Source organism: Mustela nivalis (assembly GCF_964662115.1).
Source record: "Mustela nivalis genome assembly, chromosome: 4".
Classification (NCBI taxonomy): Eukaryota; Metazoa; Chordata; class Mammalia; order Carnivora; family Mustelidae; genus Mustela; species Mustela nivalis.
Genome location: NC_139023.1, coordinates 150,832,176 through 150,847,379, shown reverse-complemented (window position 1 = coordinate 150,847,379; position 15,204 = coordinate 150,832,176). Strand labels below are relative to the sequence as shown.

At 47.3% G+C, this 15,204-nt stretch overlaps 1 protein-coding gene across 1 annotated transcript; it reads left to right on the top strand.

Annotated features, from left to right (window-relative positions):
• Positions 1-213: 213 nt before the first annotated feature.
• RP1L1 (RP1 like 1) lies at positions 214-13,465 on the top strand (the record flags this gene model as incomplete). The annotated part of the gene is made up of 3 exons (XM_082727613.1): positions 214-822; positions 6,595-6,736; positions 8,301-13,465. The coding sequence occupies 3 exons, from the start codon at positions 214-216 to the stop codon at positions 13,463-13,465; spliced, it is 5,916 nt and encodes a 1,971-aa protein (XP_082583739.1).
• Positions 13,466-15,204: the final 1,739 nt, after the last annotated feature.

Sequence of the window (15,204 nt, the reverse complement as noted above, 5' to 3'; positions counted from 1 at the left end):
TCGAATTCATATCTGTCTGGTGCCAGACCTTTGGCCTTTCTTCTATTCCACCAAAAGGGATTAGCCAGCTTCCACAAAGCTAAGTGGTACAAACTTGGGATGGTCTAGAAGTATCTCTGTAACAAAGGGGAGAGAGGAAATGCAAATTCCCCTGGGTTGCTCTCTGACTCTCCTCCTCCTCTGATCCACTCCAGCTGCCTGGGCCTCTCCACCATGAACAGCACCTTAAGGGATGCCCAGGCCCTGAGCCACCGTGAGTGCCTCCTGCCTTCCATGGCCCGGACTCCCTCTGTCACCCAGGTCACACCAGCCAAGAAGATAACCTTCCTCAAGCGAGGGGATCCCCGATTTGCTGGGGTTCGCTTGGCTGTTGATCAACGAGCTTTCAAGAGCTTTGGTGCTCTAATGGACGAGCTTTCTCAGCGTGTGCCTCTCTCCTTTGGGGTGCGCTCTGTCACCACACCCCGGGGCCTGCATGGCCTCAGTGCCCTGGAACAGCTGGAAGATGGTGGTTGCTACCTATGCTCTGATAAGAAGCCCCCCAAAACACCCAGTAGGCCAGGTTGGTCACAATGGAGAAGTCCATCTACTCAGCAATCAAGGGATTTTGAAAGCCGGTGTGAAGCACCAGGAACATCCTCTTCCTGCAAGGGTCCTAAAGCCCCAAGGAAGATAATGCTGGTTAAGAATGGAGACCCTAGATTCCAGCAGACTCTGGTTCTCAGCCATAGAAATACAAGAAACATGACAGCCTTTCTCAGCAAAGCCTCAGATCTTTTGCACTTTCCTGTGAAGCAGGTGTACACGACGAGTGGGAAAAAGGTAGGTTGTTGAGGTATGCTATTTCCTTTAAAAAGCTCTCTGGACCTCAAATCAAAGTACTTAAATGGAATGGGGAGGTTATTCCTTGAAAAGAGGTACTGATTGCATTGCTACTAATTAAAGGTAAATTAAAGGAGTGGAGATAGGCAGTCAGTTAAACAAGCAATTATTATTTGCATTTTGGTTACCATTTAGTGAGTGCTTAGTGAGTGCCAGACACGGTGCCTTGCACATTTTTATTATTTTCTATCCAATTCTTCTATTATCCAATATCACCTATTTCAGGAAGAGTTCAGTGTGAAAAACAAAAGTTCCTCAAAGTACCTTGAGCAGAAAGTAACCTAAGGCAGAATATTATGGGATTCCCAAAAATTTGGACAGCTGGAGGCATGAGCTCTAAGCTGGATCTACAGGAATACCTCCCAGCAGAGTGCAGGAAGCTACTACCCTGCTTGAAGCTAATGTGATTATTGGTTCAAGGATACTTCTCTGAAGTGGTATCCAAGCTTATAAAGCTGGGACCAGGAAACTGCCACAGCTGCATCTTGGCACTCTTGACACGCAGGAGCACTGGGGTGCCGGGACTAGCCTGCCGCCTGGGCTGCTATGGCCTCCTGGTACCCACACATCTCCTTCACAGCAACAACAATCAGAATCAAGAAGAGATGGTATCTGCCCTCTTTGCTTTCCCAGACTTGATCAAGTGCATCTAATTGATGGAGAACCCAATCTGCATACAGCCTGAACTGTGGAGAAGGCTAGTGAATATAACTTTTGCCTTTTCAGCTCCTGCAGAACATGAGTGTATACCAAAGGTGCACGGGATGGAGGATGGAGGTGGCTTGATCTAATCAACAGTTTCCCCATAATCTAATCCTATTGATACTTAACACCTGCATACACTATTCTACCACTGCTTAAATTTACAAGCAGCAGCTACAGCAGCATATTCCCACCTAAGTATGTAGCTATCTTTCCTATAATCAAAATATATTTGCCTTATCCCCAGAGTCACATCAGCACTGTACCATCCATCCTCTAGGCACAAGCCCACCTTTGTAGTCTCTGTCCTAAGATTTAACTGTCAAGTCACCAAAATAACTTGTAAAAAGTGCTAGAGGGAAGCAAGGGCAAAACATAGAAAATTGATTTATGCCTAGCAGAGTTGCGAAGAAAACTAGGTTATCTACTGCAAGGCCATTGATGGTATTAGGTTTCCTTCTACTGTCCATTTTATATTCCCTCTGCCCTCTGCCAGCACCTCAGCTGAATATGGTTATAGCTATGGCAGAGTGGCTGTGGACCATTTCCATCATCTAAATTATAATGCATTTACAATGTGCTAGCATGTGCTACATCATTCCTGCAGACTCTGAGGCCTTGGGGGTCCTTCCTGAATTGTTGTACTCTTGTGTTAATTTTTACCACTGAATATGGCAGCCACAGAAATCACCCAACAGATTCCCTGGGCTATAGATTACTTTTTCCCTGACCCTATTTACGTAATAGCATCCTATTCCCCCTAACCAAGATTGAATAGGATCCAAACTCTCATTCTGAGAGACTCATTACAGACCCATTCAACACAGAACCCCTCTTGTTGCCTCTTGGTTCATATGGCCAAGGGACTGTCTCAACTTTCAACTTCAATGACCCCCTGTTGTGTCTCCTGGTGGGGACATTTTCCCTTGGACCCAGAGTCCTCCAAACTAGCAGAGCCTGAAGTTGTTGGGGGTGGGAAGCAAAATGTCTGTAGCTAGGTCATAGGTGTAATAGTGAGAGGAGCTGTTCTCATTCCCACCCTTTAATGCCCAGGTATCTGTTGTCTGTGCAGAAACAGCACTATACTCTAGCGTGGTTGCCAGTCCAGAGCACATATCACTTCTTGCAAGATAATGCCTCAACATTATAAAGTGATTACTTTGAGCTGGTGCCCATAGGATGATCCACTGTTCTATAAGTTACATCTACTTTTGGGTGATGGGGATATGGCTACACAGTGAACTCCATGGGTATTTTTGCATTGCCTCACTCCTTTTGCTATGAAATCAGTTCTTTGGATAGAAGTAATTCTCATGCATTATGGCAATGATGAATGAGGTATCCAGTAAGTCCACAGATGGTGATACTATAAGAAAGATTTGGGCAAGGAAGAAAATATATATTCAAAATTAGTGTCTATTCCAGTGAATCCACATTTCTTACTCTCCCCCTGTTGGAGGGGTTCAATGACCATCATTGGCTGCCATGACAGACCTTTCTAATGAGAATGAGAGCTGCAAGGACTATGGAGGCTGGCTTCTCTGACCTAAAGAAATGAAATGAAATGGCCCATGAGATGGATGTCTGAGCACCTCAAGGTATGCTGCAAATCTCAAGTGTTTGGGCACAAGTTTAGCATGGATTTCTGCTCTTAGAAGATTGGACTCTCAGCAGACATGGCATCAGACCCACATGAATAAGGTACTTTACATTCCTAGTTCATGTTTACTTTGCCACTCTGCTCATGAACCAACTGAGCACACCTTGAGGTGGTTGAAGGAAAAGAATGACTAATAGTCATTACAACAGGTTATTTGTCCACATGATTATCACCTCTGGTGGGAATTCCATGGGACACAAATGTTCTTATTCTCCAGGCACATTCTGGGAGACCCATTTAGATTCTTCTCTAGAGTTCCTTATCACCAGCCCTCCAGTCTTGTTCTGTCCAAGGCCCTGATTGTCAGTTTGAAATGCTAGCCACTGCCTATGAATTTCCATAGGACCTCCTGCCATTGCTCCTTACATGAAAAGTAGCCAATCAAATCACATTGTGTCTTGTACTTTCCTTCCTCACTGCCCTTCATAGCCCCCCAAGTAGGTCTGTAATGGTGTAGCAGTCAACTTTTGACTTGTATCAGCATATCCTGTGAAACCATCTGAAACCCAAAATTAAATATTTTCTTCTTCAGTTAAGTGGTCATAGGGAACTCCTCCAGGAAGTTGTAAGTGGGAGGGCAGGAGAGGTGGCAATGCAGCAGAAGCAGGTGAAATGGGAGTGTGACTCATGAAAATTACTTGTGCCTTTCATTCAAATGTTTGGAGCCTGATCTAGTCCATGTCACCACCTCCTGATGATGGGGCGCTGCTTTATGGTTTGATGGATCACAAAACAATCATTTCAGTTTTATTTCAACCGCTAGAAGAATCTGTTTCTGCATCTGATGTTTGGTGACAAGAGAAAAGACATTCTTTTATAGTAGTAGTGGAAACACCCAAGTCTTCTGGCTATCCCTGAATGGAGAGTTTGGACCTTGAGCTTACCATTTTCTTTAAGTCAGAGAAGCCAGCCTACTCCATAGTCCTTGCAGCTCTCATTCTCATGAAAAAGGTCTATCATGGCAGCCAGTGATGGTCAAAGTCTTGCTCTCAGTAAGTTGCATTCTACTATCAGAGGTGATCATTCAAGAGCCTATTTTATCACATTGTGCCAGAGACCACCAGTATCCCATTGTAACCAGATTATCACTGCCTTCAAACCCAATCAGGTCAGATGACTAATTCAAGGCTCCTATCCTTGAGGCTCCATTGCCTGCAACAATATCTGATACTGTACCTTGAATCAGTCATGATTCAGTATAGGGAACAGAAAACTCTGTAGGTATCTTAAGCATGAAGAAATTATACACAGAGAGTTTTGGGCTTAAAGATTGGAAAGCTGTAGGTTCATAGGCTTGATTTCTGGAAATAATTCTCAGAATATCACAGATTTGACCCATCTGGGTAGATACATTTAACCCAATCAAGCAAGTGGGTTGTTGGGATGAAGTCCCTGGAATAACTGAGTTCAGTATTAGCCCACCATTTCTGTGCTCTGGAATCAGGCGGGTCATGTGCTACTGCTGTCTGTTGATAACCAGAATGCTGGTGACTAGGTACTGGGACAATGAGTGTGGCTTTTGCCATTTCAGCTGCACACACCCCTTCATACTTTTGAGACTTTTTTGTGTGTGGCAACAGTCAAAAGCAAAAGAAAGAAGTGTTCTTCTCCAATGTCATTTCTCTTACCTTGTGCAAGTGCATCTAATTATTAGAAATGATTTCATAGTTAGAATTCTAGCTGCAGGGGAGTCCAGAAAATGTATATAGAGCTTTGTACACTCTGCCATACTGGAAATTACACCAGAAAGAGAATAAAATAGAGGTTAACTAATCGAGGACATGACCTCTACCACACAAACTCACAAGGCAATTCATGTTATTACTTCCTTTATATAGGTAAGAAAATTGAGGCACAAAGGTTAAGTAATTTGCTCATAGTTGCATGGCTGGCAAATGACAGATTCAACATAATGTAAGAAAACTCCTAAATTATGGCAGTTTGCTATGTACCAGCATGTGCTACATGCAGAGGATACAGAAAATAAGGCTAGGTACCTACCTTCAATTAGCTACAGTTTAGTGGGTATGGCGAAATGAGAGAGAGCAGGTACAAAAATAAGTTAATTGGAGAAAAAAATATTAGTGTGTTTTCATATAGACTTAATGTAGAACTATTAGAGTTTCTGTAAACAAAATAGTCTCATTGCTCCCCAGGGCAGGCTGTGGCAAGGTTATCAGATTTCAGATCCTTGACTAGGTGAACACTCTCAATATCCTCTCAATAACCCTTTTTCTGTGTGTGGATCCTAAACCTTGACCTCTTTTTAAGATGAGAGCATCATTTGGCCCTGAGTTCTTTTGTTCCCCCTTGGGAAAGTCTGATTTCTTAGAAGTATGACTACATCTATAAATTGATAGACTTGGTTTGTGTTTGTATTTTTGTGATGCACGAGAGTTCTAAATCAACAAAGAAATGTGCTTAGTAGTTTGAAAGAAACTTCTAATTAACTAGGTTGAAAAACCTGGTGGACAGCTAATTTAGTGTCATTTGTGGGGAGAGGATGCAAGAGTTCTCTTTTTCTCATTTCCTTGTTAATGAACATACCCTTCTGATTTGAGAAAATAAAGAAGAACAGATTCAGCCCTTTGAAGATGAAACTAAATCCCCCAACAATGCCAATTACAATATAATGTCATAAATAGTGCATAGTCTCACATGTGCCATAGGGGCCTCAGAGTCATGGAAATTTTTCTAAAAGCGGGGACCTGTTTCTTGGAATGCAATTGTCTGCTCAGCATATAGCCCAGGATATCCTAGGGTAGGTGGGAAAGGATGGCATAAGCCTCTGGTCTGGAGCCTAGGGAATCATTGGAGGAGCCTGTACAGAGAGCAGCCTTGCCCTTCTCTGTTCCAGAAGGGCTGAAAGCAGAAGTGATGGGCTCAATATTATATAGGAAAACAAAGATTGGACCCAGGAGAGAACTCTTTCTGGGAAAGGAGTGAGATAGTCAATCAGATTTCCATAGGGAAGCTGGAGGCCCTTCTGCTTTGGTTGCTTAAAAAAAAAAAAAAATACATATTCTGGAGGCTGCAAGGGTGGGCAGGGAAGCAGGACAAAGACTTCTTGAAGTGTTTTCCACTTGAGGCATCCAGAAGAAGCCCTAAACCACAAGACTTATAGTGGGTGGAGGGAGAGGTATAGGTAGAGAGGAACGTCATGGTGATAGGACCTAAGACCCCAGCTAGTTATGGAGGTATTATGGCAAGTGGATAGGATCAGAATTCTGGGGTGAGATGTGCAAACTTCAGCAAAGGGTCAGAGTGATGAGATTATTCCTCTACCTATGTCTCCTGGGTAGATGAGCTCTGCAAACTAGGCTTCCTAACTCAACACTCTCCTTCTTCAGGTGGACTCTCTGAAGGGTCTGATCCACAGTCCCTCAGTGCTAGTATGTGCCGGCTATGAGTCTTTCAAACCTCTGGCAATGGAAGATTCTAGAAGACATGGAATTGAAACTTTATCTGGGCAGACTCCAAGAAACAAAACTGGTGAGTTAGTTTTAGAGTTTCCCCAATTTTGTTTGCACTGGAGAGTGGTTCAGTAGGACTAGGCAGATATCCCTTCTAGATAATTTTAAAAACCTGCCTTTTGGCTCCAATTTTTATGTATCCCAGTTGTTTTGGGTCATCCTTGCCTATTCTTCTTTCTTAATGCCATCGACCTTAATTGGGTTGAAATTTGACTGGTGTGTGAGAGAGGGGAGTTTGGTATTTAAAGAGAACAGGGATTAGGAGATCTTAAACTCTAAGTTTCTAGGATCTAAAATAAGCTTTATTTAGGACAATGGTGGACATGACATTATGGAGGCAATGGACCATGGGTATGTGGCATCTGAATCTTTCATGACTCCCTTAGGCAACAATAGAAGCCAAATGGACTAAAACTAACAATAATCACTAATCCTCCATCTATTCATCAATCTCTACATCCAACTGATCCAAATCTATGTATATTGCTCCAAAAAGCCTACTATGTGCCAGAGTATAAGTGTTGTTATTCAAAAACACATTATTTTAAAGGCATAATTAACAATTGCAGGTTGAAATTTTCAGCAAAATTATTGGAATGGAAATGGGCCAATTTGGTGAATAAACAAAATAACATCCTTTGTGAAATGCTGCTAAGAAATGACAATAATGGTTTTGGTGATTACTGCATGCCAGGTGCTAGAGGTACAAAGACCTTTTATCCACAGAGCCCCCCTTTGGAGGAGCTCCCAATCTCATTACGTGCTTACGGAAGAGCAGAACTTGGCAAAACCTTCTGTCTAGGACTCAAGTGGAAGGATCTTTTCTTTTGCTGGCCATAGGCTCAGCCTCCACTAGCCCTTTCCTCTTCCCAAGCAGGAGGAGATGAAATGAGAATGCATTAAGGGCTTCATTATTACTTGGGATCACTTTTTCTTCCTTCAAGGGCTCCCTTTTCTTCTTTTTCATGGCTAGAGTGCAGGCTTGACTATCAGGACTTGGTTTTGTGTGTCCAGGTCCTTTCTTGCAATCATTTATCACCCCCAAAGCTTGATGAGTGTTAGGATGATAAAGCACCACTAATAACTGCAAAACATTTTGCAGTTTACAATCAGGCGCCTATGCAGCATCTTATTGATTTTGCTTCCTGTGTTGGGGGTGGGCACGAGTCAGATCTGGAGATAGCTCTGGGCAGTGCTGCTCAGCCTGCCAACTCTGTTGTCTATTGAGAACATACTTTGTGCTAGCAACTCTGCAGAAAGTTTTATGTTCATTGCCCTGCATCATCAAAACAAACTTACCATTATTATTTTACAACTCAGTAAAGAGGTTCTGCCAAAAACTACACAGCAAGGAAGTGGCAGAGTTGAGACAGAATTCAGACTTGAAGTTCATCTCAAAGCTGGTTCCTAAATTACAGACTGGATAATCATTCTAGAATGGTTTGTCCTTACTTTGTGGTTTTGGGGGTGGCAGGGTATTTAGGTGATGAAAGGCTCATGATTAGCCGTTATTCTCTGATCCTGAAGCTCCCCCTAGTAGCTCACTGTCTTTCCTCTTTTCTCATACTTTCATTGTGTGCCAGGAAACTGGGGGCCAAAGGCCAAGCAGAGTGTGATCCACTCAAGGTCCAGGTCGGGCAGCCGGCCACAGCGGTTTTCCTTGCTATCAGAGAGGTCTGGTCTCAGCAACCCTCCGGTGTCCCTGCATCATGCTCAGATGGACCCCGCTCATGATGGACACCCTCAAAACATTCCTGCCCAGCTTGGCCCATTGGTGGCCAGTGATGATGTTGAGAAAAAGATCCGCATGAACGAAGATGGCAGCTTGTCTGTAGAGATGAAAGTCCGCTTCCACCTACTTGGGGAGGACGCACTCTTCTGGTCCAGGAGGGTGGGGAGGGCCAGCGCCCTCACAGCAGCCAGTGAGGAGGTCCCTGTCTTGGGGGAGGTGGGCTCCCTCCACTGTGTGTGGGAGGACCACCGTGGGGCCTCAGAACATAAGGCACAGGGACAGGGGCCCTGTGAGGCAGGATGTGAAGAAGCTTGTGGCCAAGGCCTGTGGCAGCCAGGGTCCAGGTATGAGATCTGGATGAACCCCCTGTACTCCACCCAGGGAGAGGGGATGGCCTCTCGGAGGAGATCCAGGCTGACCCAACACTCCCACTCCAGGAGGCCCTGTAGCAAAGGATTCACCAGAAGGAAAAGAAGCAGCAAGGACAATGTCAGCCCTGCCTCCAGTGACAGACCCCCCAAAGACTCTGAATCAAACCCCTCCTGCTGCTCCAGGTCTCCAGAGGGCAGCGTGGGCAGCTGTGACCTACATTCAGCCTCAGGGGCTGCCTCCCAGAGGGGAGCAGGGTGGGAAACTGATGGCCCATCGCGGACTAGGGAAGCCCCAGGTCAGCAGGGAGCAGGGCATGGCAGCAGGGAGCACCACAGCTGCCTGAAGCCCCAGACCCGAGGCACGGTAGGTGCTCTTTCTGACTCCTCAGGGAGTGCTGGTTCTCATGAGCAGTCTAGTGAAAGGAGTGAACAGCACCAGGGCTTCCAGAGCAAGACAAGGGCCATGACTACCTCCCGAACAAAGGCCACTCAGGGAGAAGGCCCCAGTCTTCCCACGGTGAGTCCCTTGTCTTTGAGGAATGAGGACTCCCAGGCAGAAGAGAATGGACAGGGTACCAGGAGCACCCAGGCTGAGGGTAGGTCTGGGATGAGACTGCCCCTGGCTCCAGGTCATTCTGGCTCTGGGGACACTGCAGAAGGCTCTTCTCCACCTTCTGCCTGCACCTCAGTCCCAGGCAAGAGAAGAAAGAAGGGCAGAGCCAGTGCTTTGTCCTCACCCAGCATTTCTGGTCTCAGCCGAGGGGCTCAGATAGGCTGCCCCAGTCAACACCACACCCGAAGGCATACCCACTGCCCACCTGACTCACCCATGCCCAGGCAAATGCCGGGACCTCCCAGCAGAGGCAGGGCCTGCCCAAATGGCCCAGCGCCACCCCTTTCAGCAAGCTCACCCAGTACCAGGAACCAGGCCTCCCAGGATACAGGGTCACCCTTCTCGGCCTCTCTTCGTTCCCAGTATGCACAGGGGGTCAGCAGTGCACTCATTACCCCTGTGAGCAATTTGGACTGTGCTTCCAATTTCTACTCCCCATACCCTCCCTCTGCTGAGGCTGAAGTGGACTCTGAGTTCAGGGCATGCTCATCAGCTCCCACACCTTCCAACACGTCAGACACTTTGAGCAACCAAGCTGATGGTCTAGACAAAAAGGCAGGGGGCAGCATTCCCAAGTCTTCCTGGCCTTTAGTTCTGCCAGTTGGACAGCCCGACACAGGGATGCCAGGAGCCCATCAAGGCTGCAGCTGCTCATCGATCAGCACATGCCTGTTCCACAGGACCCCCAGTTGTACGTCTCATGCCCTACAGACCTCCCAGCCATTGGGAAGCCTGGCACCCTTCTCTGAGGTCTCCTTGGCATGCAGCAGATACTGTCCCACTCCCCCAAGAACATGGCCTTTTGTCAAGAAACACCCTTCATGTAGTAGCAGCCCCAGGGCTGACTGCAGGCCAGGTTGGGGAGAGCTGGGGGAGGGAATGCTTGATGCATGGCACCCCCGACCCCCTGGCTCTCAGTCAGGGGCTATGGGGAAAGCAGTCAAAGCCTTGAGAAGGGGCAGTTCCAGCTGTGGCCCCAGGTCTGGGAGAATATACCAGGGGAAGAAGGTTACTGGTAGAGGGGAAAACCTAGAGGGTCAAGAGAAAGATGGCAGAATGGTGCTGGGTGCTCTGCCCCAAGCCTCACCAGACGCCGTAGTCCGTGAATGGCTGAGCAACATTCCAGAGGAGCCCATACCCATGAAATGTGAGATGGTGGATGAGAGCACAGATGTGGCAGGGAATGACCCAGAAGGCCCCAAGGAGGACCCTGTGGACCAACATTCCCCAGAATGTCTAGGGGAGCCAACACAGGTCAGACAACTGTCACATGAAGGGGCCACCAGCGAGAAAGCAGAACCAGGTGAAGCCTTCCCAATAACTGGTGATGCTGATCCCAAGTCAGGAGAGGGTCTTCCTTGTAATGGAGTTTCAGAAGACCCCAGGGAAGCTGGAGCAGGCAAAGGCATGGCCGCAGACTGTCGTGTGGGCCAGTGTGTGCTACCTCACAAGGTCTCTGCATCCATACAGATCATGAAGGTACTGATGGGCTCCAAGCAGGGCCGGCCTAGCAGCCTGCCTGAAGTGTCCAACACAGTGGGTAGGAGGCTCAGCCATTCTGCCCAGGCCCTTATCACCTGTCTTGCTGGGCTCCACTTCTTTGAGGAAGACCTTGGGCCTCCAACTGGCAAAGTGAGGTTTATAGATTCTTCTCGGTACCAGGAGCTCCTGAGCACCATCCAGGCCCCATGGCTGGGATGTGACCTCAGGCGAGGTGAGCTGGACTTGGGGCTCTGGCAGCTTGGCTGGCGCCAGGCTCTGCCAGGCCTCAGGTCTGACATTGTGACTGAGGACTTCACGCCGACATCCTCATCTGGTGTGGATGTCCACAGTGGTTCTGGAGGCTCAGGGGAGGGCAGCGGACCCTGTGTCATGGAATGTGCCCTGGTCCCTGAGAAGATAGCATTGCCCTTGAAAATCCCCTCCCAGAGGTCTGATTCTAGAAACTCTGAGAGCCAAGAGGATCAAGGAAACCAACAGCCAAGTGGTTCCACAGCCTCTTCAAATTCCCAAGCATGGACTTGTGCCAGCAGAAAAGATGAGACAGAGAGAAACAGTGGGGGGCAGGTTCTGGGACATAACCTGGACCAAGAGGTTGAAAACACAGTGCAAGATGAGGAGGCCCTGCCAGAGAAAGTTGGAGAAGAAAAAGAAATAGCAGCACTGCAAGGAGAGGGTGTCCATGGATTCCCAGAAGAGGAAAGAGTCATGGGACAAGAAATGTCAGAGGCCAACTTTCAGGATGGGGAGGGAGCCCAGGAAGTTAAGAGTGGGCAGGAAGAGGAAGCAGGGGGAGACCCTGCCTCCACTCTTCTTTGTCCTCCAGGGGAAAGAGAGAAACCCACAGAGCTCCCTAGGAACCTCAGTGAGAGGGATCCGAATACCAGCGGTCCCCAAATGGAGCATGGTTTGGAGAAGCTGCCCAAAGCAGCTGAGCCATGCCATGTGCAAATCCAGGCCAAGCATACTCAGGGGCCTGGGGAGAGGAGCTCTTCTCGGGCCCGCAGAGTGTCTCTGGACCCTGATGCCCTCTGGGTGTCCAGGTTGCTGAGGAAGATGGAGAAGGCCTTCATGGCTCACCTTGCCAGCGCCACAGCTGAGCTCCGAGCCCGCTGGAGTCTGCAGAATGACCGGCTGCTGGACCAGATGGTAGCAGAGCTGCAGCAGGACCTGGATTGGCGGCTCCGAGAGAGCACTGAGAATGAGCTTCGAAAGATCCAGAGCCGGGCAGGGGGGAAGACGCCGGCCCGGGAAGCCCTCCGGTGGGAGCTGTCTCTGCAGACAGAGCAGCGCAGACGTCGCCTCCAGGGCCTGCGGCACCTCTCAGCCTTCTCCGGGCAGGCTGGAAGCCAGGGTCCTGGCTCCTTCCCCATGGAGGAGGATGCGTCCACCCTCAGCGGAACCCTGGGCACCTGGCTGGTTGGGGAACCTGAGGGGGAAGAGTTTTGTCCCTGTGAGGCCTGCATGCGGAAGAAAGTGATCCCCATGTCCCCAAAGGACACAACAGGGGCACCCAGAGCACCCATCAAAAAGGCCTTCGACCTGCAGCATATTCTGCAGAAGAAGAAAGGAGGGTGTGCTAGTGGGGAGGCTGCAAAGACATCCTCTAAGGAGGAAAGGATGGAGCCGCTTCAGGTGGACCCCTTGGGGACAGGGACCATCCAGGAGTCCAATGGAGGCCTGGAGCTGGGGTTAGGCCAGGACCCTGGGCCAGAGGAGCAGGATGAGGGTGAGAGCAGCCAGACCCTTGGCAGAGATGGAGACTGCCAAGGGGAAGAGGAGGAGGCAACTGCTCAGAAGAGAGAAGGGATCACAGGGGCTGATCGAGGCAGTGTCCCAGAGGGAGCAGGTGGGGAAGAGCAGGGCTCTGATGGAAAGGAAGAAAACACAGAAGAGGGCTCTGGGGCTGACACCAGTTTGGAAGGTGAAGCCTCAGGAAGAGATGACCCAAGTCTAGGAGGACAGGACGATGGTGTCAAAACCCCAGAGACGCGGGAAGCTGAAGGAGAGGGGCAATCAGAGTTAGGGGGAGGAAACCAGGGGGAGAAAGAAGGGAGCCCAGAGGCTGGCTCCGGACAGGGTCAGCTGGCTGAGACTTCTGGAAACAGCAGCCCAGATCAAGAGGGGGAGCCGGCACTGTCCTCTACCCCAGGTGGAGACAGCCCCTGCCAGAGGTCAGGTTGGAAAGCAGGTCTCACTTCCTTCAACATATCTTCTCTGGGAAACTGCTCTCAGCTCTCTCAGAAAGGCTCTGAGGAAAAGCCTTTGAGCAGAGACATGAGGAGCATCGAAGAGGAGTCCAAGGGGGTTCCTGGTTCAGAGAGAAAAGCCACAGGCATGTATCCGGAAATCTCCGCTTCTGAGCAAGAAGGAGCCCCCTCGGGCCCCAGGACTCCAGAGCACGCAGCAGGTAAGACCTCTGGCCTAGAAGTTGAGAAGGTAGTTAAAACTCCTTCTTTCACAGAAATGAGGTTTAAAAACTTCACCGTGGACAGGACAGATGCCTTTGGCCAAGAGGACTTAGATTTCTAGAGCTCCAGCTGCAAGGCGGTCATGGGTCTGTTTTTATTTACACTTGTCTACACACCTGAGCGAGGCTCAGTCCCCTGAAGATGTGCAAGCGGCTTGGAGAAAGATCAGGACTTGCCACGGGGCACAGCCACACCACACTGCCCCTGGGTTCTAAATCCTGGAGCTTCCCATGCTCAGTGTGAAGGAGGGTTATCTCAGATCTGCCCTGTTATCCCAGGTCAACTGGACCCCTCCATTTTCCTGCTGAACCCAAGAGGATGAAACGGACTGGAAATGTTCCAGTAGAGTTTTTGTTTGTGTGTTTGTTTTTTGCTCTCATTCTTTTCCCTATTGATCTCCAGTTATTTTTCTCCTTGGCCTCTCTTGGCATTCACCTCATTCGACTTTGAGGTGCTTTTTTTCTAGTCTTGAATATATTTGGTGACTCTGCAAATGTGAATACTTGGAAGATACGGACAAATTCAGGGTCATTGGACAAAGTTTGTTCTCAGCCCCAAAGTCCAAGTATACATCCCTAATTCATATACATATTCATGAATATACATATTGGTAATGGAAAAAATTGGGAAAGGCAAAAAAAGCAGGAAGAAGGAAAAGTAGTCATCCATAGTCCCATCACTCAGAGATGACTAATGTAGCGGTTGCCTACAGTTCCTTCCCAATTTTTCCTAATGATTTGATGGTTGAACTCATACTTATACACTTCTTTTTCTTTTCTTTAACAATGCAAGAATTTCCCCCAATTTATCTCAAAATCGTCACATGACTTTTATTCATTAAAACTATTTTTAATGCCTGAATAATTTATTATGCAAATATAAAACACTTTACTTAGCCATTTCCCTAGTATGGACCATTTAGATGGGTTTCATTATTTTGTGTTTTTTTGCTTTTTCTTTTTCCTTAACATTTCTCTGCCCAAACTGCAGATGATTTCCCTAGAATAGATTCCCAGGCTCAGATTTACTTCACCAAAAATATCAGCTTTTCCGAGGCTTTTGATATCATGCTGCCAAATTGCTTTTCTAAAGGTCTGTACTAATTTACATCACCTGGCCCACCACGCACTCATCCGTATTTGGTATAACCATTCAAAATGAGAAATCTTTTCCTAATTTTACAGGCAAAAAATAGTACCTCATTTTAATGTGGTACTATTTTTGACATATTTGATTGCTAGTGAGATTAAAGAGTTTTCTATGTTTATTAAGAAGCTATTTGCATATAAATTTTAAGTGTATGCCTTTTGCCCATTTTCAACTGAGATCCTAGCTTTTTTTTTTTTTGATGAACTGATTTGCATGTGCCCTTTGTAATTTTATTGTTAATATTCTAGTTATCATTTTTGAGATAAAAAAAAAAAAGCCCTTTCTTTGTGTCCTTCCACATCAAGCCTTGACCAAGTCCTGTCTGAGTAGGGAGCTCCTGATGGGGCAGAATTTCTTTGACTGGTTCTCACCAGCATTCCTGCTCCTACATGACCATTCTGTGTATTTAGAATTATTAAAGTGGAAGTTGATGCTACAAGGACAGGTATTGCCCCCTGGTTGTTAAAATGTAAATACTACTAATAAAAAATAAGTAAAAATTTAAAATAGTAAAAAATTAAGAATAAGTGAATGTTGGATGTAAGCTGGATCCTCAAGCCTGCAGTCACCTACTGTTTCTAAGTGCTGGAGATGTTCTTAATAAAATTTGATGTGCTGTGAAGTTTTTTGTTGTAGGGTTTTCTTTCTTTC